Below are 19,224 nucleotides of genomic sequence, written 5' to 3' on the forward strand. Positions count from 1 at the left end.
CGTGGCGGGGGCGGGGCTGGGGCAGAAGGGGTGAGGTTTGCAGGCCGAGGCTGCAGCTAGGGCCTCTCTCTAACTGCCTCAACCCACTACCTCCTCAGGTGCTACGGGACTCACGGAACTACAGGTGTGGGGTGGGGTGCGCGTGGAATAAGGGACAAGGATGGGGGTGCGCTTGGGCAAACATGAGGAGGTGGGGGCCACGTTAAGGAAGGAGAGAATCTGAGGACTGCTGCGGGGGAGGAAGACACAGAGTTGGGGGAGGACTTGGGTACTCAACGTGTGGGTAAGCAGGTGCATTCTCCAGGGTCTCTTGTGAGGGAGTGCTTTGTGGAGGTTGGAGGTACAGTGTGAGGGGGCGAGTCTGTCTGATGTGGAGGGTTGGAGGCTGGCTATACTTGAGGGGGAGGGGATCTGAAGTGCTTTGGGGAAAGCAGGTGCTGTACGATGGAGAAGAGCTGGTGGTCCAGAGTGTGGAAGAGACAGAGGGCTGTGCAGAGAATGAAGGGATGGGGTTGTGGGCACTGTGTGAGGGGAAGAGGTTGTAGGCCCCAATTGAGAGGGGGAAGAATCCCTAGTGCTTTGAGAAAGTCTTGTGGCTTTGTAGAGACTCCAGGAAGAGGTTTGTGTACTGTTCTAGGAATGGCATAATGGAATTAGTGGGGTGAAGAAATCAGTCCATAGTGCTCCTGGCTAATTACATCTTCAGGCCTGAGCACTCTTAGAGAGGATCCAGGTCCCTTTTGCTACTAGGTCTTCTGTGACTGTCTCCTCAGTAGGCTTTGGATCTGTCTGGCTGAGACTGGAGTTTCTTCCCCTAGCTGGTGTTCCTGTTAACCCCCACTCTAGTTCCTGTTCCTCCCAGAAGGCTGCCTTGGTCCCTGTCTTCCCCCTCCCCCACTTTGCCCTGCCCTATGCTCTGGGTGTGCTCATTTCCCACTTCCTTCCTCGCCCTGGGGCCTGGCCTGGGACTTGCCCGTCTAGGAGCTTTGTGCTCCATGGCCACAGACCCTAGTAACCAGCAGCTGACCCAGACCTCATCCTACTACATCCAAGATCTCTCTCAACAGCCCCCACAAGTGACTGGCAGCTACATTTTTACCACTTATCACAAACTTATTTTCCTTACCCTTTTCTTTCTTCTGACTGGGGAACCCTAGAACCCTCAAAAACCGGCTTCTGTGGGAAAGGTGGAAATTATCGAATCTTTGATGTTTGCTTTGAGAGGTGAACTCCTATTGCAGGCTGTACTCCTGAAGGGATATGAGTTTCCAGCCTCAGCTGGAAGAGGAAGAAAGAATGCCTCCCCACACTCCTGGCTTGGAAGTTGATGGTCAGTACTGAGACTAGGGCTTAATCCTCTTGGGAGTTGCTCAGGTTCACTGAGGGGACTTGATATGGTGCCAAAGTTCTATTTGCCCCTGGGCTAGTTGGGAGAGGGTGAAAAGGGCCTGCCTTCCACACAGTGGCTGGATGAGTATGACAGTGTTACTGAAAGGGGCCCCAAGCCAACCTCCTTCTAGCTGAGAGACAGGCTGGGGAGGGAGGGGGTGCTGAGGCCAGACAAAGCCGTTGGGTAGGGTGGGGTAAGGGAGGGCAGGCTGAAGCCTTTTGAGGAGGAGCTGATTGCTATGGCAACACAGCTTCCCAGACTGTCTCTCAGAGAGGCGGGCCTAGGGCAAACACTCCAGCTTCCTAAGGACTGAGGCATTTGTGTGAGTGGGTGGGGCGTGAAGAGAAAGGGCATCAGTTTGCTGTGCTGAGGCTGGTGTATATAGCCTCTCTGCTTCAATACAAGCCGGGGGGCATTCGGAAACTTGGGTCCATCCTCTGAAAATGGATTTGAGTGAACAGTAGCCATTAGAATCATAGCAGTATAAGGCCAGAGTTGCAGAGGCCCTCCGTGGCTGTAGTTTATACAGAGTTGGAATTTTACAGCCAAAGACACTGACTTTCTCTAGGTCTCACAGTGAAAGAGCAGGAATTAGGACCTAGGTCTTCTGATTGCTATTCACTCAGCCCAGGGCTCATCATTTCTTTAAGCCAACGTTTATTGAGCAGCTATTATGTGCCAGGCACTGATGTTGATTCTGGGAATACCAGCATGAACAAAACAACATTGCTGCTCTCATACAGCTTCCGTTCTAATGGGGATAAAGAAATGTTTGTGTGTGCGCATGTTCAGAGAGAGAGAAAAAGGCCACTACTATGAAAAAAAATAAAGGAAGGTAAGAGTTTAGGGCAGTTGGATAAGGCCTTTTGATTGTACCATGCTGCTTTCCTAGGCCACAAAGAGGCCTAGAACATCTTTGATCCTTCCCACTGAACTACTGCGCCCCTGCCCTTTGCAGGTAACTGAGGCCTGGGTCTATGTTAGTAGAAATAAGACAGAACTTACTGCCTGTTCTCTGGGGTCGCCAACGGACTATCACTTTCCTGTAGTGTTCTGTGTCTATTTGTCTTCCTAGTAAGCTTTTGCTAAAGGCCTGCTGGCTCTTGCTTTGGTACTCTGCAATTTTGTTCAGGATTTTGAAAATTTCCTGAATCCTATTCCTTAGCATTAGGGAGCCAACAAATAAATCGGTCCGTGGCAAATGGAAATGGGTTCGTTTTCAGGGTTTTTCTCCTGGTCTGAGGTGAGAAGAAGGGAGCCTAGAGGAAGGGTTACTTACTTATCCTTCCTAAGTCTAGTGCACAAGGAGGAAGTGGGGGGAGGGGAGACTTTTTTTTTCTTTCTTTTTTTACTATCCAGTGACAACCTCAGGGCCCTTGGGGCCTATAGCACAGGCAAGCTACAAACAAGGACCTTGGACCTTCTGTGGCCCCTCAACTATGAAAGAATGGACTCCCCCTCTTCTAGAGGCATAATTGGCAGCCTGCCCTGGCTTTCGCCAATTCTCCAGCCTTCAGTTTGAGTCTTCCCTCTTTTGACTCTGGTATTTCCTTGCTTCTGTGGAAAAGTGACAGAAAAAGCTTCCTAAGTTTGGAAACTAACTTGTCAACAAGTTCAGAGGAAAAGGTAGTTAAGGCTACCTATTTTCTTAGCTTACTCCTAAAGCAGCCCCTCTAAAAAGTGTCTTTTAATGCTTAATCCTTACAAAGGTTTCCATCCTGGTCACTTAAAGAATAGGTCATTTAAAGAATGCTGATTCTGCTGCCACTTAATTTGGCTGTTTCTGGGCTGAGCCTGGAGCCCAGTGACTCAGGGGGAGGGTGGGGAGTTTCGAGAGAGCTGTGAGTCATGGGAGTGAGCTCCATCACAAGAGTTGGGCACATCTCCCCACTCATGGCAGAAGCCTTTCTATCCCACTTCCCCTGGGTGCTCGGTCTCCTATGAATAGAAAGAATACTGTAGAAGGAATGAAGCAGGCTGATCTCAGAAGGATGTTTAGGTCCCTGAATTAAAATGTATCCCTCTGTCAGGAGCCCTTGAGGCCCCTCTAACAAAGGCAAAAGAAAATATAGAGTAAGAAAAGGAACAATACCATTTCTCAATGGAAGGAGATAGGATCCCACTTCAGGACTTTTTCATCTGCTTTGGCATGAAGAAGCTTTTTAGATTTCAACCGTCTTCTGGTGCCTGAAGCTCTGGTTTGCAAGGAAGGGAGAGATGAATAAGAGGGGATATTTGGGGTCTGGTGAGGGAAGAGCAGGCTGACTTTAGAGATTGTGGAACTTTGTCTTTGAAAGCCCTAGGGTGTCCTATTAAACACCTTCGGAAAAGGAAGGGCGGAGGTGAGAAGTGGGAGGCCTACGCCTTTGAAAGGGTTAAATGGCAGGGCAGGGAGATCCTTTGAGTTCCGGCAGATGAGGGGTTAAGGAGAAGGGCGGGGCGACACGGGTAGGCCTGCCCTCTTGTGAACCAATGGGTGTGAGTCTCTCGGAGGGGGCGTGCCTCGCACTTGAGGTCGTGGAGGGGCTGGACTCCTATGGGCCAATGAATACGGTCGCTGCCCATGGAAGGCGTGGTCTTAGGGGGGCGTGGCGGCCACAGCCGCTGCGGCGGGGGGGGTGGGGCGCTGGGCGGGGCGGGCGTCCCCANCGACAGCACTGAGCCGGGGCGGCCACGGGGAGGGACAGTCGCGGGGAGGGGTGCGGCAGCGGCTGGGGGGCTGCGGGCTCCAGGTCCCGCTTGTGTTGCACACGAAGCTGAACAGAGAACAGCCTAGCAAAGCAGGGCTCTGCGTGAGCCACCCTTTGTCTGGGTTGGGGGCCCGTGGCGGGGAGGACCCGAGATTCGAGGGGAGGGACCGGGACGGGACGGAAGGGCCCGGAGCAGCGGCCACCGCGGCAGAGCCAATTTAAGAGCGGGGTGAGTGTGTGCTAGGGGGAAAGAGCAAATCTCCGAAGCTCCAGTAGGGAATGGGGCCTGTCTCAGGCTCTGGGGAGGAGAGGGGTGAGAATGGACCTGGGAGACTAAGCAGGGGGTGGGGGCATCATCCAGAGCAAGGAGTCCAGGGGAAGGGGTGAGTCTGCTGGACTCAGTTTGGAGGAGGTGCTGACATCTGCTCTCTCCATTGAGGGTAGAGGTCTTTAGGCCAGCGGTCAAGGGATGGGTTAGAAAACAGAAGTTGACCTTCCTACCCATAGTGGTGGTCCATGGGAGTAGCTCGGCTAGTTTGTGTGGATATGTATAAGAACAAAATGTGGAGTAGCTGGCAGTTCTCCCTGAACAGGATGAGGGTAGAAAGCACATGGAGAGGAATTCTCCTTCCTGCCACCCTCCTAGATCAGTGTAGAAATAGATATCTTTAATACTGAAGGGGAGGAAAGAGTGAGTATGGGAGCTTGTACCTATACCAACACCCACCTACCCCACCTCCCAGGCCTAGCAGGTGTCTGAGGTACAGAACCCATGGTATTCTGGGACTTGTTGTTTTTGCTGGCTTTGCTCCTTGGGCATGTTGGGAACTGTAGTCCTTGCCAGCCACAGCTTGGCACAGCTGTTTGACGCCAGCTGCTGCCCACCCCCTGCACACAGAGTGAGCCTCTGTGAGAGTGAAGTTTGGCCTACCCTGCCCCCTTCCTCCACAGTCCTGCCCCATGAGTCAGCTCAAAGCCATGTCTAGAGCCAGACAGGCTGAGTGGCAGGGAAGTGAGTCTTAGAGCTTCTCATTGACAAGGCAGGAACTGAGAGGGTTCTGGGGTAATGAGCAGATGCCAGGCATGCTGGGGTCAAGTAAGGCATCATGTCATCACCTGCCGTCCCAGGGCAAGGGCTCAAGAGGCCAACTTGGATGACCAGGGGGTGGAGTGCTAAGGAAAAGGCCCTTCCTCAACCTGTATGGCTTGAGTAGAAGAAAGGAGGGTAGAGATGAATACAGGTTGTACCCACATTCTGACAGTGCTGTCTTTGGAGTTCTGCCCTTTCAAGACATCCCACCCACCACAGGGAACCAGAATTTTCTTAAGGATCCCACTTCTCATGAGAACTTGCTGAAATAGGGTAATGTGGGTTGCAATGATAAGAGTTTAGTGTACGAGAGCTTTTCAGGCCCCAGAGTGTAAATCTCTTCCTTTCTCCCTGTCCCTCACTTTCACTTCTGTTATTGCTTATTCTTCTATACTAGTCATATCTCTACTTCTCTCATTCTGGGAGTTTTTCTCTGCACTGCTAGGACTGATTCCAAGATCTCTAGGGCTTGCATTCTACTTTTTTGAGCCATGTTATATGCTTACTCCCTGTACTTGGAGTTTGGCAGAGGAGCAAACAGACCTATCCTTAAGAACCCCATGGTCTGTCTAGGAGATTTCTTACCTACAAAAACAAGCAAAATTGTCACTGGGTTGCAGTAGATAGTAGATAGTGACACTGCCTTAGGTGAAGTCTGAGAGAAGAGAGAGAGAGACAGAGACAGAGATCTGTGGTCTAGGGTCACCAGAGTAGTCTTTTGGAGAGAATGGCATTTGGCCTAGCCAAGAAGGAAGGATAGGGCTTAGGTAGGCATACAGGAAAACTTCTTTGAAGGGGAAAAGATACTGTGGATGGTAGGCAGCCTAGGCTACTGCCCAAAGGAGAAGCCTGATCCTGGAGACAGTGTTTCCTCCCATAAAGGAAAATGGCCTTCAATTTGACATTCCCCTCACCCAGTATGGGCTCCTGAGGGTGGACTTGTCAATACAGACAATCTTGTGCCCTGGCAGAAAAACAGTGGTTTGGGTTTTTGGGTGCTGAACATGTGGCTAGGTGGAGAGGTAATCCTACTTGCTTCCAGCTCTCTGCTGCTGCCTTATCTCTAGCTTGCAGGGCCTAGGGGGAGGGGAAGTACTGAAAAGTGCCTTCTGGCAGTGCCTTCTCCACTCCCCCTCCACTTGTTTTTGATTAGATTTGTTGCCTCCTGTTAAAGGGACAGACTGCTTAGGGTAATAAGGAATTTAAGGCCAAAGGGCCGCCTTTGAGCTGACCTGAGGTTTGTATCTCTGAGGAGTGCTCATGGGATAGGACTTTCTGCAAGACTTCTGCCCTTAGGGCTCTAGACAAGCATTTGGAGAGAGACATACAGGAAGGAGTTACACAACCTTGACTAGGGGGGCTGAATTCTTACCCTGGCCATCTCTCATTTGGCATGGTCTCTTGGATCTTGGGGTATTGCATTCCCCCTCACATTCAGGGCAGAAGTCCCTTAGCTGGTGGCCCTGATACATAATCATCCTGCCACAACTTCTCTCATCCTTATTACACTGAACCTAGATCTGCCTCTCTCTGACTCCTTAGGTAGCCCAGCTCTTCCCTCTGGGCTCTGGATCCCAAGACTGCACCTTCTGTTTCTGAAGAGCTTTTCATATAGGAGACGGATATCCTGGAGGGTACTTTGCTAGCCCACAACTGGACAGGAGTCTTGCCACTGGCTCCAGGGACCCTGGCTTAATGTCTGTTCTTCTTTTTCCTTAGGGTCCAGCTGAGCCCAAGAGCTGCACGGAATGGTGGCAGTCACCTTGCCAGTGCAGCGGGAATGGACCAGACTGCAAGCTAGGAGAGCAAGGCATCAGTCAGGAAGAGGGAACACACAGCTAGGCTTAAGGCCTCTTCATCGGGGTGAGTGCTAGGGAAAGGGAGGGGAAGCAGATCGAGTAAGAACCCTGAGCTAAATATGTCATCCTCTCAGAAGTTCTGGGATTGGCCTCTATATTCCATTAATCCATCTGGGGATTTGGACACCTTTACCCCAAGGAACCCCACAAGGTCACCTCTTCAGGCCAGGGGAGGATCTGAAATTCAGGTGGAAGGGAGAAGACTCATTGATTCTTCTGATCACCTTTTCTTCTCTTCTCTTGTACAGATGTCCCCAGGCCCCCCAGCCCAGGCCCAGCATAAAGGCTGTGTGGGGGGGCCCCCCTGACCCAAGGGGGGCTTCATGCGCCACGTGCAGGCGGAGCCGTCTCCATCCTCAGAACCAGAGGCTGGCCCTTCGCAGCCTGCAGTCAGGCAGGGGGCCCTCCAGGGTGGCCTGCTCATGGGCTACAGCCCAGCAGGGGGGGCGACATCCCCCGGGGTCTACCAGGTATCCATCTTTTCCCCTCCAGCTGGTGCCTCTGAGCCTCCTAGGGCCCTGAAACGGCCAGCCCCGCCCACTGAGGTTCCCAGGGAGCTGAAGAGAGGCCCTGGGCTGGGGGCCAGAGAGGGACTACCCCCGGAAGAACCATCTACTGTGGGGCTACTAGGCCCAGAGGGACTGGGACTGGGACTGGGTGTGGCCAGCCAGCATTTCTGTCATCATGGCCTCTGTGTTGTGGAACAGGGAGGTAACTCCACCTCACCTTGGACTTCAGGGGCCCAGAATCCCCCTTTTCCCCCATCAAATGCTTCCTGCAATAGTTTGCACACCAGAGACTGGGCTTCCCCAGATCCAGGGGGACAGGGATCCCTGGGGGAGTCCCCAGGGCCAGCCCCTCTGGGCCAGCTGCACACATTTGACACTGATTTGCACAGTCTTGCACAAATAGGGGGTAAGAGCCCAGTGGCTGGGGTGGGCAACGGGGGCAGCCCTTGGCCTAGGGAGTCCCCTGGCACTGCCAATGGGCACAGTCCCGAGCACACACCCCCTGGCCCTGGACCTCCAGGCCCCTGCCCCACCAAGCGAAGGCTGCTTCCTGCTGGAGAAGCCCTGGATGTCAGCTCTGAGGATGAGGGGCCAGCCCCTCGGAGGCGCCGGGGAACCCTGGGCCACCCTCCTGCTGCCAACAGTTCTGATGCCAAAGCCACACCCTTCTGGAGCCATCTGCTGCCTGGGCCCAAGGAGCCTGTGCTGGTAATACAGGAGAGGGGATGGTCTATTCTTAAGTAGATATGTGTGTGGGAAAAGGGAAAGGCCTGGGGGCTGGGGGTGGAGGGTGTTCCTATGAGAGCTTGTAATGAGCTCCTGCTCCCAAATATACCTGACCTCCACCCAATCTTTTTTGTACTCTTTCATCTCCATAGGACCCAACAGACTGCAGTCCCATGGGGCGGAGGCTGAAAGGTGCCCGTCGCCTGAAGCTGTAAGTGATCAGCTTCTCCCTCTGCTCTGTCCCTGCAAATGGGGCAGAAGCCTGTAATCCTTTTTCCCTACCACAGGGTAGGGGACCCCAGGGCAGGAGCCCTAGATGGTGGCAAAGGGTGAGCCCAAGGACATGTGTAAGCATACCAGAATACTTCAAGCCAATGTACTGTGTGTCCCTCCCCTACCAGGAGCTCCCTTCGAAGCCTCCGGAAGGGGCCAGGCCTGCTGAGCCCCCCCAGTGCCTCCCCTGTTCCTACCCCTGCCGTCAGCCGTACCCTGCTTGGCAACTTTGAGGTAGTTCCTCTTGGGTTCTGTGACTGGGGTACTTGGGGAAAGTGAGATGGCAGAGTGTGGCCTGGATGGGCATGGAAAATAGCTGGTATCTGTCTCATAATATGCTTTCTGCATCTTAACCCCAGGAATCATTGCTGCGAGGACGCTTTGCACCATCTGGCCATATTGAGGGCTTCACGGCAGAGATTGGAGCTAGTGGATCCTACTGCCCCCAGCATGTCACGCTGCCTGTCACTGTCACCTTCTTTGATGTTTCTGAGCAAAATGCCCCGGCTCCCTTCCTGGTATGACCTGACCTCTACCCAGTTAGCTTGTGAGGAGGGTGAGGGGTGGGTGGCAGGAGCAATTTTTTGGGTGTTCTCACCTAGGAGAGAGTTCAGAGCCTGGGAGGGAAAACTCTAGTGTGGGGCAAGGGCTAGGCCCAGAGTGAGAGAATATGGAGATGAATGAGTATTCAAAGCTCTCCTAGACCCCATCTTAGCTGATGGCTACATGACCTCCCTAGGGTGTCGTGGATCTGAACCCCCTGGGGAGGAAGGGTTACAGCGTGCCCAAGGTGGGCACCATCCAAGTGGTAAGTTTACCCTGAGGGGGAATGGGAGTGGGGAGAGGAAAACAGCCCGTAGGCCCTACCAACTCTGCCTGTCCTGCCCCCAGACCTTATTTAACCCCAACCAGACTGTGGTGAAGATGTTCCTTGTGACCTTTGACTTCTCGGACATGCCTGCTGCCCACATGACCTTCCTGCGCCATCGCCTCTTTTTGGTGCCTGTGGGTGAGGAGGGAAATGCTAGCCCCACCTGCCGCCTCCTCTGCTACTTGCTGCACCTCAGGTAAGGATAGGGCTCAAGGGCAGCTGGGGAGGCCCAGGGAAAGGATTTTCCCCACCCCAGATTATCTCTTCCCTGAATAGAATCTCTCTTGGCTTCTCTACTGTCTGGATTCTTTCTTTGATCACCCTGTTGTCCCCCAGGTTCCGGAGCTCCCGCTCAGGCCGCTTAAGCCTGCATGGAGATATCCGCCTGCTTTTTTCCCGTCGGAGCCTGGAACTGGACACAGGGCTCCCCTATGAACTGCAGGCAGTGACTGAGTCCCCTCACAATCCACGTTATTCACCTTTGCCCTGATTGCCAGCGCCCTGAACCCATGTGGGCCAAGTACCTGCCCATCCTTCTCCATCCTGGACAGAGCAAATACGTGGAAATGTGGCAAAAGACCCTTCAGGCTTGAATTAAAGCCCTCACCATGCTCGTGCCCAAATCGATTATTTGGGTGTTTAAAGCCTCTGATCCTTACCACACTCTGCTCTACTCTGGGTACTCCATGTGCCTCCCCACTCCCTTGGATTTCCCAGGCCAACTTAGATAGTGGGGAGACACAGGAGCTACCCTGAGGTTTTCTAAAGTTCCCAGGCAAGTCATGCCAGCGTTGCCTCCCTGTCCTGGGCAGGGGCCACTTATTATTTTATTTATTTTTAATTTATAATTTATTCAAATTGGATTGCCTTGGTAACCTCCCAAACCTGATAATTGGCATTGCCCCTCATCCTTTCCCACCCTCAGATATTGCTCCAAGCTCAGGAGTTGAAGAAGCTGATGTGGGTGTTGGGGGACAACTGTTCTTCCTCAGCTGAGGGCAGAGAGGTTATCCCAGAAGGACTGAGTCCCTAGCCAAAGACTCAGCTTCCCCGGTCCTTCCCTATACTTTTCACTTCACCTACCCTCTCACCCTTCTCTGAAAACCAACTTGTGTGTGTGTGCGTGCACACGCGCATGCGTGTGTATTTGCGTGTGCACACACACACACATACAAGCTTTTATTTGTGTGGTGTGTGTGAGAAAGAGAGCTTGCATGCATGCACACACACAGAGGTTAACCACGCCTGATCTAAGACTCCAGACTCCAGTTGTCCCTCTCCTCCTGCCTATGTCTCCTTGCTTTGGGGTCCTGACTGAGGAAGGTGTTTAGGGGGCAGAGTCAGGGCCAAGGACCGGGGTGCCTCCTCTCACCCGGCCAGACTCTGACCCACCTACCTCAGCTGGGGTGAGGGGCACCCCTCAAACTCAGTCATGTGATTTCCTAACTACCCTATTCCCCACACCAGACTCTGACCCAGTCTTAGTCCTGACTCCTGGGGCTGGCTGAGGGGAACAAGCAGTTGCTTGAAACTTGAACAAAAAAAAAAGAGAGAGAGAGAGAAAGAAAGGAAGGAAGGAATAAAGGAAAAGAAAAAAGAAAAGATATGAAAAAATTGTACCTGGTACTTTTTTTCAGGAAAAAACAACAACAATAAAGAAAGAATAAATTCTTGTTTGGAAACTTGAGCTAAACCCTACTTTTTCTATTGGGGAGAATATGGGAATGGGGATGGAAGACCTAACTGGAGCTCAGACTCTGCCCTTTCTGCCAGAGAGGCTTGAGGTCTGAGGCCATGAGGTCTTAGACAAGACCCTAATGATTCTTAGGATCTGGTCTTGCTCCTTTCAGATGATGGGGTGGGGTGGTGAGAAAGGTTGAGCCATAAAAGCTGAACTCTCTGAATGTGGATCTGCATTCCCAAACTGCTTTTATTGTTACTGATTTTAGCCCCTCTGAACTTAAGTGCCCTGAAATGCAAAATGGGGGTGATTCTGCAAGTCTCTTAAAAGAAATGCCAGAACACAGGGATGTGTGCAGAGTGACATGATCCAGAAAAGCCTGAATGTGCTGGACTCTATAAGGGGATCAGGCCTGATAGACCCTGACTGGGAAGAGCTAGAAGAGGTAGAAAAAGCTATAGTTCCTGGGGAGAAGAGGGGAGGGGGAAATCTCAGTCCAATCACCAGGCAATGTTAGGCCCAGTCACCATGGCAACGGGAATGGGGTCAGTCCCCAGTGGGAGGGCTGGGTACAACACAGCGGGACTACCTGACAATGTCACTATGGCAACCGTGGCAAAGAGCTCCAATCCCCTGGTCGCTATGGTGACAAGGTCGTTTATACGCTCAGAAGGGTAAACTGAGTCTCCGGTGGGGGTAAAGAACGCGGTGGGAAGTGTTTGTGGGACACTTGCACGCGGAAAATAGCCTCCATGGTCGTCATGTCCGGAATCTGGGGTTTGATCAAAGAGAACCAGAACAAGTTTCAGCCTTAGGCCTTCTCTAGAAGGTCTACAAATCCCAGGGAACAACTTGATACACGCTTCGGTTCAGGTAAAGCTGATTGGCTGAAGTTGGGTGGGGGCGGGGGAAGGGAGACGGCCGGAAGTACGTATGGGGGAGTGGAAATAAAGGAGGAAAGGCTCAGGTCCGGCCTTCTAGAGTGACCTCTCTGCTCACCGTCTCGTTGGTTCCGGAGGTCTGCGGCCGTGGGAAATGCTGGCGCGCGCTGCGCGGGGGACTGGGGCCCTTTTGCTGAGGGTGAGTGCGAGGGAGTCTTCTCCAAGGGTCGGGCCAGAGATCATCTGGACCCTTACCTGGGAAGGAGCAGGATTCTAAGTGTGGGGAGAGAACTAGGGTCAGAGGTCACAGTACCCACGTGAGTTCCTCTCCGAGGACCCTTTAGGGTCGCGGTTTAAGGAGATGCTCCCTGGACAGGCGCTGAAAAGGGCGATGTGCCCCGCCGGCTGGGCACATCTCTGCTAATCATCGTCTTCTCTAATAGAGCTCCGTGCAGGCTTCTGGCCGTGCTCCACGTCGCGCCTCCTCTGGATTGCCCCGAAACACCGTGGTACTGTTTGTGCCGCAGCAAGAGGCCTGGGTGGTGGAGCGAATGGGCCGATTCCACCGGATCCTGGAGCCTGTGAGAACCTCTTCTGCCCACTCAGGGCCTGCCTGATGCCGAACTCTCTCACGATATGGGCGGATGGGGTGGGATCTCCTTGCAGCCTGCGCCCACTTTTGGCTTCCAGCTCCCCTGGCCAGACCTGGCAGAGTCTAGGCTGCTGAACCCACGTTACCACCTTTTGGTGCTGCCCTAGCTTTCCACAGGCCCCGTTCTTGGGTATCTCCCCTATCTACCCTCTCGGCTCCTGTTGTCTGATACTCTGCTGACTCCCATTCTCTTTGTTCACATGTCTCGCCTTGTATTGCCATCTTCTTGGACCTCCCTACCATTGACACCCCCAGCTTTCTGCTTTACTTGGAATGTTCCATAAGTTCATTCCAGTACCCACTCCAGGCCTAGCTTGAATGCAAACCCTACAACCCCCATCTTTCTGAGGACCCATGACTCCTCTTCCCAGGGCTTGAACATCCTCATCCCTGTGTTAGACCGGATCCGATACGTGCAGAGTCTCAAGGAAATTGTCATCAACGTGCCTGAGCAGTCGGCTGTGACTCTCGGTGAGGGGTGCAGGGTGACCCGGGTGCTCTGAGACCATTAGGATGTAGTTGCAGGCGATCCAGAGCTCATGAGAAATAACTGATTGGAAATCGGAGGCCTGATTTTCCTCCTTTTCTCTCCTGTTCCTGTACCTATAGACAATGTAACTCTGCAAATCGATGGAGTCCTTTATCTACGTATCATGGACCCGTATAAGGTATCTTTCCCTTGGTTTATTCAGCTCCTATGTTGCTTTTTTCCCACTAAAATTCTGCACTCGAGATTCTTAACACTTTCCATGCCCTTTTCAGGCAAGCTATGGTGTGGAGGACCCTGAGTATGCTGTCACACAGCTAGCTCAGACGACCATGAGATCAGAGCTTGGCAAACTCTCTCTGGACAAAGTCTTCCGGGTAAGGGGATCTGAGGGAGAGTTACTGTTTGAAGATGCTTACCTCACACCCTCAGTGTGAGAGTCAAGATCATTTAGAGGCACTTCTCATCTTAGACCCTTGATGAGAGGGTTGAAGCCATGGAATTTATACCTCTCTTTCTCTAGGAGCGGGAGTCCTTGAATGCTAGTATTGTGGCTGCCATCAATCAGGCTGCTGACTGCTGGGGCATTCGCTGCCTCCGTTATGAGATCAAGGATATCCATGTGCCACCCCGAGTGAAAGAGTCCATGCAGATGCAGGTGGGGGCCAGGGAGGGATGGGGAAGAGGACTTCAGGATGCTCCAGTCTCATGGGGACCTGGACTCCCTTCCCTGTCATGATGGGTACATTGGAGGTCTGTGTAAGAATTTACTCTGGCTTTTTGTTGATGGAGGATATTGGGGGTTTCTAGGTGGAGGCAGAGAGGCGGAAACGGGCCACGGTTCTAGAGTCTGAGGGGACCCGGGAGTCAGCCATCAATGTGGCAGAGGGAAAGAAGCAGGCACAGATCCTGGCCTCCGAGGCAGAAAAGGCTGAACAAATAAATCAGGCAGCAGGTCTGCAGAGGGTAGAGGCTGAGGGAGGAGCAGGGCTTGGGTCTTTGAGGGTTGGTACTGGGACAGGAGCTTTGAGGTACCCTGGCTTCATGAGTAAAGCTGTGTCTCTTTTCTTCCAGGAGAGGCCAGTGCAGTTCTGGCCAAGGCCAAGGCTAAGGCTGAAGCTATTCGGATCCTGGCTGCAGCTCTGACACAACATGTGAGAGGCCCCTGGGTGGGTGGGAGACAGGAATGGATGGTGGAAGAGGCTTTCTCATCTACCCTTGGGAGAAGCTCCTGCCTTTATGGGTTCTGCTGAGCCACCTTACATGATCTCTTGTATTGTGATCTGATTCTCTTTCCAGGAACCTGACTACTCTATACCCCCCTCCCCTCCACCTACCCACCCACCTCCTTCTCCAAGACCTGTGATCTCTGATTTTATTCCTTCTGTGGCCACAGAATGGAGATGCAGCAGCCTCACTGACTGTGGCTGAGCAGTATGTCAGTGCGTTCTCCAAACTGGCCAAGGACTCCAACACTATCCTGCTACCCTCCAACCCCGGCGATGTCACTAGTATGGTGGCTCAGGTTAGAATGCCCTGAGGACCCAGCACAGGACACCAATGCCCTAAATTGAGACCTTACCCCCACCATCACAACTTAGACACTATAGAGGCCTTCAGAGTAGCCTGAGCCCTAGACCTTCTTTTAGTCTCTGTAGAGAATAAGTCTCTAAGAATGAGACACCTCCCTCACCCCTAAAGGTAGGGGAGCTCTTGAGACCTCTTTTTTTGCGGGTAGATATTTGTACCAGTATTCTGAGGGTAACCTTGCTCTGATAGTTTATAAGATTTCTGGAATTAACTATAAAGCTTGAGTCTTGAGAGAGAGAAAGGAAAGACAAGTTTATTGGCCCCAGTCCCAGTTTCTTTTTAGCCATTGGTGGGTTGGGCTATGCCTTCTGCCATGTGTTCTCATGGATCTCTCTGTCCCTTTCCTCAGGCCATGGGTGTGTATGGGGCCCTCACCAAAGCCCCAGTGCCAGGGTCCCAGGACTCAGTCTCCAGTGGGAGCAGCAGAGATGTCCAGGGCACAGATGCAAGTCTTGACGAGGAATTTGATCGAGTCAAACTGAGTTAATGGAGCTTGGCTTGGCCAGGGAGGCTGGGGACAGGGAAACAGCACTCCATACTCTGGCTCTAGCTTCCCTGCCAAGATTTTGTTATTATTTTTTTATTTGAACTTAAATCATGTAATAAACTTGCCAGTGGCAAACCAGAAACTGTCCTCTTTGTTTGGGGAATGAAGTTGGGAAAGTCACCAGTGTTTTCCTTTGATGTCCACTTCCATCCTCCAGTCCTCTCAGGTCTGGGAAGCTGATTCCTCCATGACTAAGAATGAACTTTATATAAATTAAGTCACCCTTTCAGTCTTCAGGAGAAGCTTTGGGATAGAATGGAGGATTAAGTCATGTGTCTACTGAACTGCCAGCTAGGCAGTGTAGTCCCCCTTCCTGCTAATGATGGGGATATAAATTTGAGCAGGTATTTATGGGGATTATGTATTTATTTATTTTAACTTATTTTTTAATATTTATTTTTGAGAGACAGACACACAGGGTAAGCGGGGGAGAGGCAGAGAGAGAGGGAAACAGAATCCAAAGCAGGCTCCAGGCTCTGAGGTGTCAGTACAGAGCATGATGTGGAGATCGAACTCATGAGCTGTGAGATCATGACCTGAACTAAAGTGAGACGCTTAACTGACTGAGCCATGCAGGCGCCTCTATGGGGATTTTTTTTTTTTTTAAAGTAAGCTCTATACCTAATGTAGGAGGACTTGAACTCAAAACCCCAAGAGCAAAAGTAGCTTGCTTTACCCACTGACCCAGGTAGGCACCCCTGGAGGGATTTTTTATGGGAAAGAACTACTCTGGCAGGATAGTACTGCTCCGTGCTTAAAGGGTTCTCAGGGACTGAGAACACTCGTTTGTTCAAAAACATTGTCTGCTATGTGCCAAGCTCAGTGCTAGGAGTAGATTATAAAAGCTGTTTAGACCTAGTGGTTCCTGCTTTCACAGAATATCAGGTTGGGCAGGGAAGACACAGAGATACAAAATAGTAAGTGCTAGGATGGAAGAAAATTCTGGTTGAGAGATCCTGGAAGGAGGAGCATGCCAGCTGTGGGCAGCAAGGTTGCCAACTCTCCCACTGAGCTCAGGCTGGAAACATTAACACATTCACCAGGCTAGGGTTTGGTACTAGAATATGCAAAGGCCCATGGTTCCAGAGAAGTTGGAACATTCCTGAGACTGAAGGGTGGGTGGGATGTTAGGTAGTGTGACTGTATGGCAAGAGTCACGTCATAAGAAATAGAGTGCTGAAGAGTTTGGACTTCAGCTTTAGGGTAGGGAGGGATCCATGAAGGGTGTTTTCTGCCTTCCCATGAAGACTTTCAGGAAGATTTAGGTAGTCACAGTGTTTTAGATACAGCTGTCCTGTTGGAATGTGGACAGGGTATTTGAAGGAGAGGTGAGAGGCTGAACAACAATCCTGGAGTAAGAAGGCAATTTCAACAATGCTGGAGAGGGTGATGAGGCCTGAACTGAAGTAAGGAGTCATTGGGTTGGAGGTGCAGGGATGACATTTTCGACATATGTCTGAATTAGAATTTACTTCTGTATCATTCGATGACTGCTGAACCCCAAATACATGCCAGGCACTAAGGCTATAGTAATGAGGAAAACAATTCCCTGTTCTCAATGAGTTTAAGTTGTTTCATTTTAAGATTTATAAATTTTATTTCTTTTAAGGATTTTATTTTTTTTAAGTAATTTCTACACCCAACATGGGGCTTGAACTTGGAATTGTGAGATCAAGAATCACATGCTGCACCGACTGAGCCAGCCAGGTGCACCTCAATGAGTTTAAGTCCTATTTGGAAGGGACAAACCATTAATAAGATGTTTAGCATTTCTCACACTGGTGAGTTGTGCTATAGAAGAAATTAAAGAAAGGAAGGAATGTGGGGAATTTGGTGAAGTGGGCTGTAATCTGTAACATTAGAGGGTTCCAGGAAGCCTCTGGATGTTTTATTTGAGCTTAGATATGGAGGGGAAGGCCCATTTGGGTACCGGGGAATAAAGCTGACCGGAGATCCCAAATGCAGGGGCCTGGAGGCAGAGCTTGCCTGCCTGATTACTGGAAGAGCAAAGGAGCTACAGGGGATGGAGCAGAGTTAAGGAAGCAAAGAAGTGGCAGCTAGATGAATCAGGGAGCTGGTGTGTAGACTCACAGCGCTGCCGCTGCCGCTGCTGCCGTGTAGGACTCCTACAAGAGCTTGGGATTTGCTATGAAACGTGAAACCAGCAGAGGGTTTTTTTTTCCCCCCATACAGGAAAGGGGGATCTTTTTTTTTTTTTTTTTACAAATAGTTTGTTGTCAAGTTGGTTGTTTTGTTTTTAATAGTAGCTTTACTGAGATGTAATTCATATACAATACAATTAACCCATTTAAAGTGTAAATTCAATCATTTGTAGCATATTCAGAGCTGTACAACCATCACAATTTTAGAACATTTTCATCATCTCTCCTCCATTCGTATCCCACCACCAAAACCCTGTATCCATTAGCAGCCATTCTTCCTTCCCAGCCCTAGGGACCCACTAACTTACTATCCCTGTAGCTTTACATATTCACATAAATGGAGTAATGTAAAATGCTATTTTGTGATTGGCTTCTCTCACTCAACATAATATTTTTTTTTTNGGATAAATTCCTAGCAGTGCTATTGCTGGGTCATAGGGGAGTTCTATTGTTATTTTCCTAAGAAACCTCCACACTGTTTTCCAGAGGGGCTCAACATGATAATTTTAAGATTCATCCATAATAGCATGTAGCAGTACTTCATTCCTCTTTATGACTGAACAATATTCAATTTTATACATATACTGTGTTTTGTTTATCTTTTCATCAGTGAAGGCCATTTGGGTTGTTCTGTTGCTATGAACTGTCATGTGCAAGTTTTTGTGTGAATATGCGCTTTTCATTTCTCTTGGGTATTTGTCTAGAAATGAAATTGCTGGGACATATGGTAACTCTGTGTTTAACCTTTTGAAGAACTGCCAGTTTTCCAAAGCACCAATTTACAATCCCAAGGCAGTGCCCAAATTTCTCCACTATGATGTCAATCCTTGTTATTTGTCTTTTCTTTTTCTTTCTTTTTTTTTTTTNGGACGCCTAACCGACTAAGCCACCCAGGCGCCCCGTTATTTGTCTTTTCTATTATAGCCATCCTAGTGGGTTTGAAGTGGCATCTCTAGTATTTCCCTGATGGCTAATGATGTTGAGCATCTTTTTCTGTGCTAACTGGTCATTCTATATTTTCTTTGGAGAAATATCTATTCAGATCCTTTGCCCATTTTTTTCTTTAAGTAGGCTACACATGGAGCCCAACATGGGGCTTGAACTCACACCCTGAGATCAAGAACTAAGCTGAGATCAAGAGTTGGACACTTAGAGTGCAGTGCACCTGGGTGGCTTAGTTGATTAAGTGTCCAACTTTGGCTCAGGTCATGATTTCACGGTTTGTGAGTTTGAGCCCCACATGGGACTCTGTGCTGACAGCTTGAAGCATGGAGCCTGCTTCAGATTCAGTGTCTCCTTCCCTCTCTGCCCCTCCCCTGTTCACTCTCTCTCCCTCTTTCTCTCAAAAATAAACATTAAAAAAAAATGTACACTTAACCAACGGAGCCACCCAGGCACCCCTGTCCTTTGCCCATTTAAATTTTTCAAATTTACTTATTTATTTTATTTTTTAAATGTCTATTCATTCATTTTTGAGAGAGAAAGAAAGAAGAGTGGAGGGTCAGGGAGAGAATCCCAAGCAGCACAGAGCCCGATGCAGGGCTGGATCCCATGAACCAGTAGACCACCACCCCAGCCAAAACCAAGAGTCAGATGCTCAACTGACTGAGCCACCCAGGCACCCCTTATTTTTATTTTTTTTAAATAGGACTATGCCCAAGGTGAGACTTGAACTCATGACCCCAATATGAAGAGTTGCATGCTCTACCAACTGAGCCAGCCAGATGCCCCTACCTTTGCTCATTTTTAAATTGGGTTATTTTTTGAATTACTGAGTTGGAAGATAAAGTGAAAGACATGAAGAGGAGGAATAATA

The 19,224-nt window shown here is 50.5% G+C and overlaps 2 protein-coding genes across 6 annotated transcripts in view; both read left to right on the forward strand.

Moving 5' to 3' along the window:
- ATOSB (atos homolog B) overlaps positions 1-10,939 on the forward strand; it is an 11,224-nt gene extending 285 nt beyond the window's left edge. The window contains exons 1-9 of one of the 5 annotated variants that reach the window (XM_077756256.1): positions 41-126; positions 6,890-7,033; positions 7,278-8,246; positions 8,417-8,475; positions 8,666-8,771; positions 8,897-9,055; positions 9,277-9,345; positions 9,429-9,604; positions 9,745-10,939. In XM_077756256.1, coding sequence (XP_077612382.1) covers positions 7,353-8,246; positions 8,417-8,475; positions 8,666-8,771; positions 8,897-9,055; positions 9,277-9,345; positions 9,429-9,604; positions 9,745-9,898 — 1,617 coding nt within the window. In that variant the 5' untranslated portion in view covers positions 41-126; positions 6,890-7,033; positions 7,278-7,352 and the 3' untranslated portion in view covers positions 9,899-10,939. Of the gene's footprint in view, positions 1-40; positions 127-1,267; positions 1,331-4,109; positions 4,310-6,889; positions 7,034-7,277; positions 8,247-8,416; positions 8,476-8,665; positions 8,772-8,896; positions 9,056-9,276; positions 9,346-9,428; positions 9,605-9,744 lie in introns of those variants that run through there. The other 4 variants (XM_077756258.1, XM_077756257.1, XM_077756254.1 and 1 more) reach the window with 4 other exon arrangements.
- A 1,120-nt stretch (positions 10,940-12,059) lies between these two features.
- On the forward strand, positions 12,060-15,328 carry STOML2 (stomatin like 2). The gene is made up of 10 exons (XM_077756259.1): positions 12,060-12,169; positions 12,414-12,551; positions 12,994-13,093; positions 13,232-13,290; positions 13,385-13,486; positions 13,633-13,767; positions 13,920-14,064; positions 14,184-14,263; positions 14,506-14,634; positions 15,049-15,328. Exons 1-10 carry the CDS (start codon positions 12,125-12,127, stop codon positions 15,184-15,186), a joined length of 1,071 nt encoding a protein of 356 aa, XP_077612385.1. The 5' UTR covers positions 12,060-12,124; the 3' UTR covers positions 15,187-15,328.
- Positions 15,329-19,224: the final 3,896 nt, after the last annotated feature.

This window comes from Crocuta crocuta, unplaced genomic scaffold (genome assembly GCF_008692635.1).
Source record: "Crocuta crocuta isolate KB4526 unplaced genomic scaffold, BGI_CrCroc_1.0 scaffold431, whole genome shotgun sequence".
NCBI lineage: Eukaryota > Metazoa > Chordata > Mammalia > Carnivora > Hyaenidae > Crocuta > Crocuta crocuta.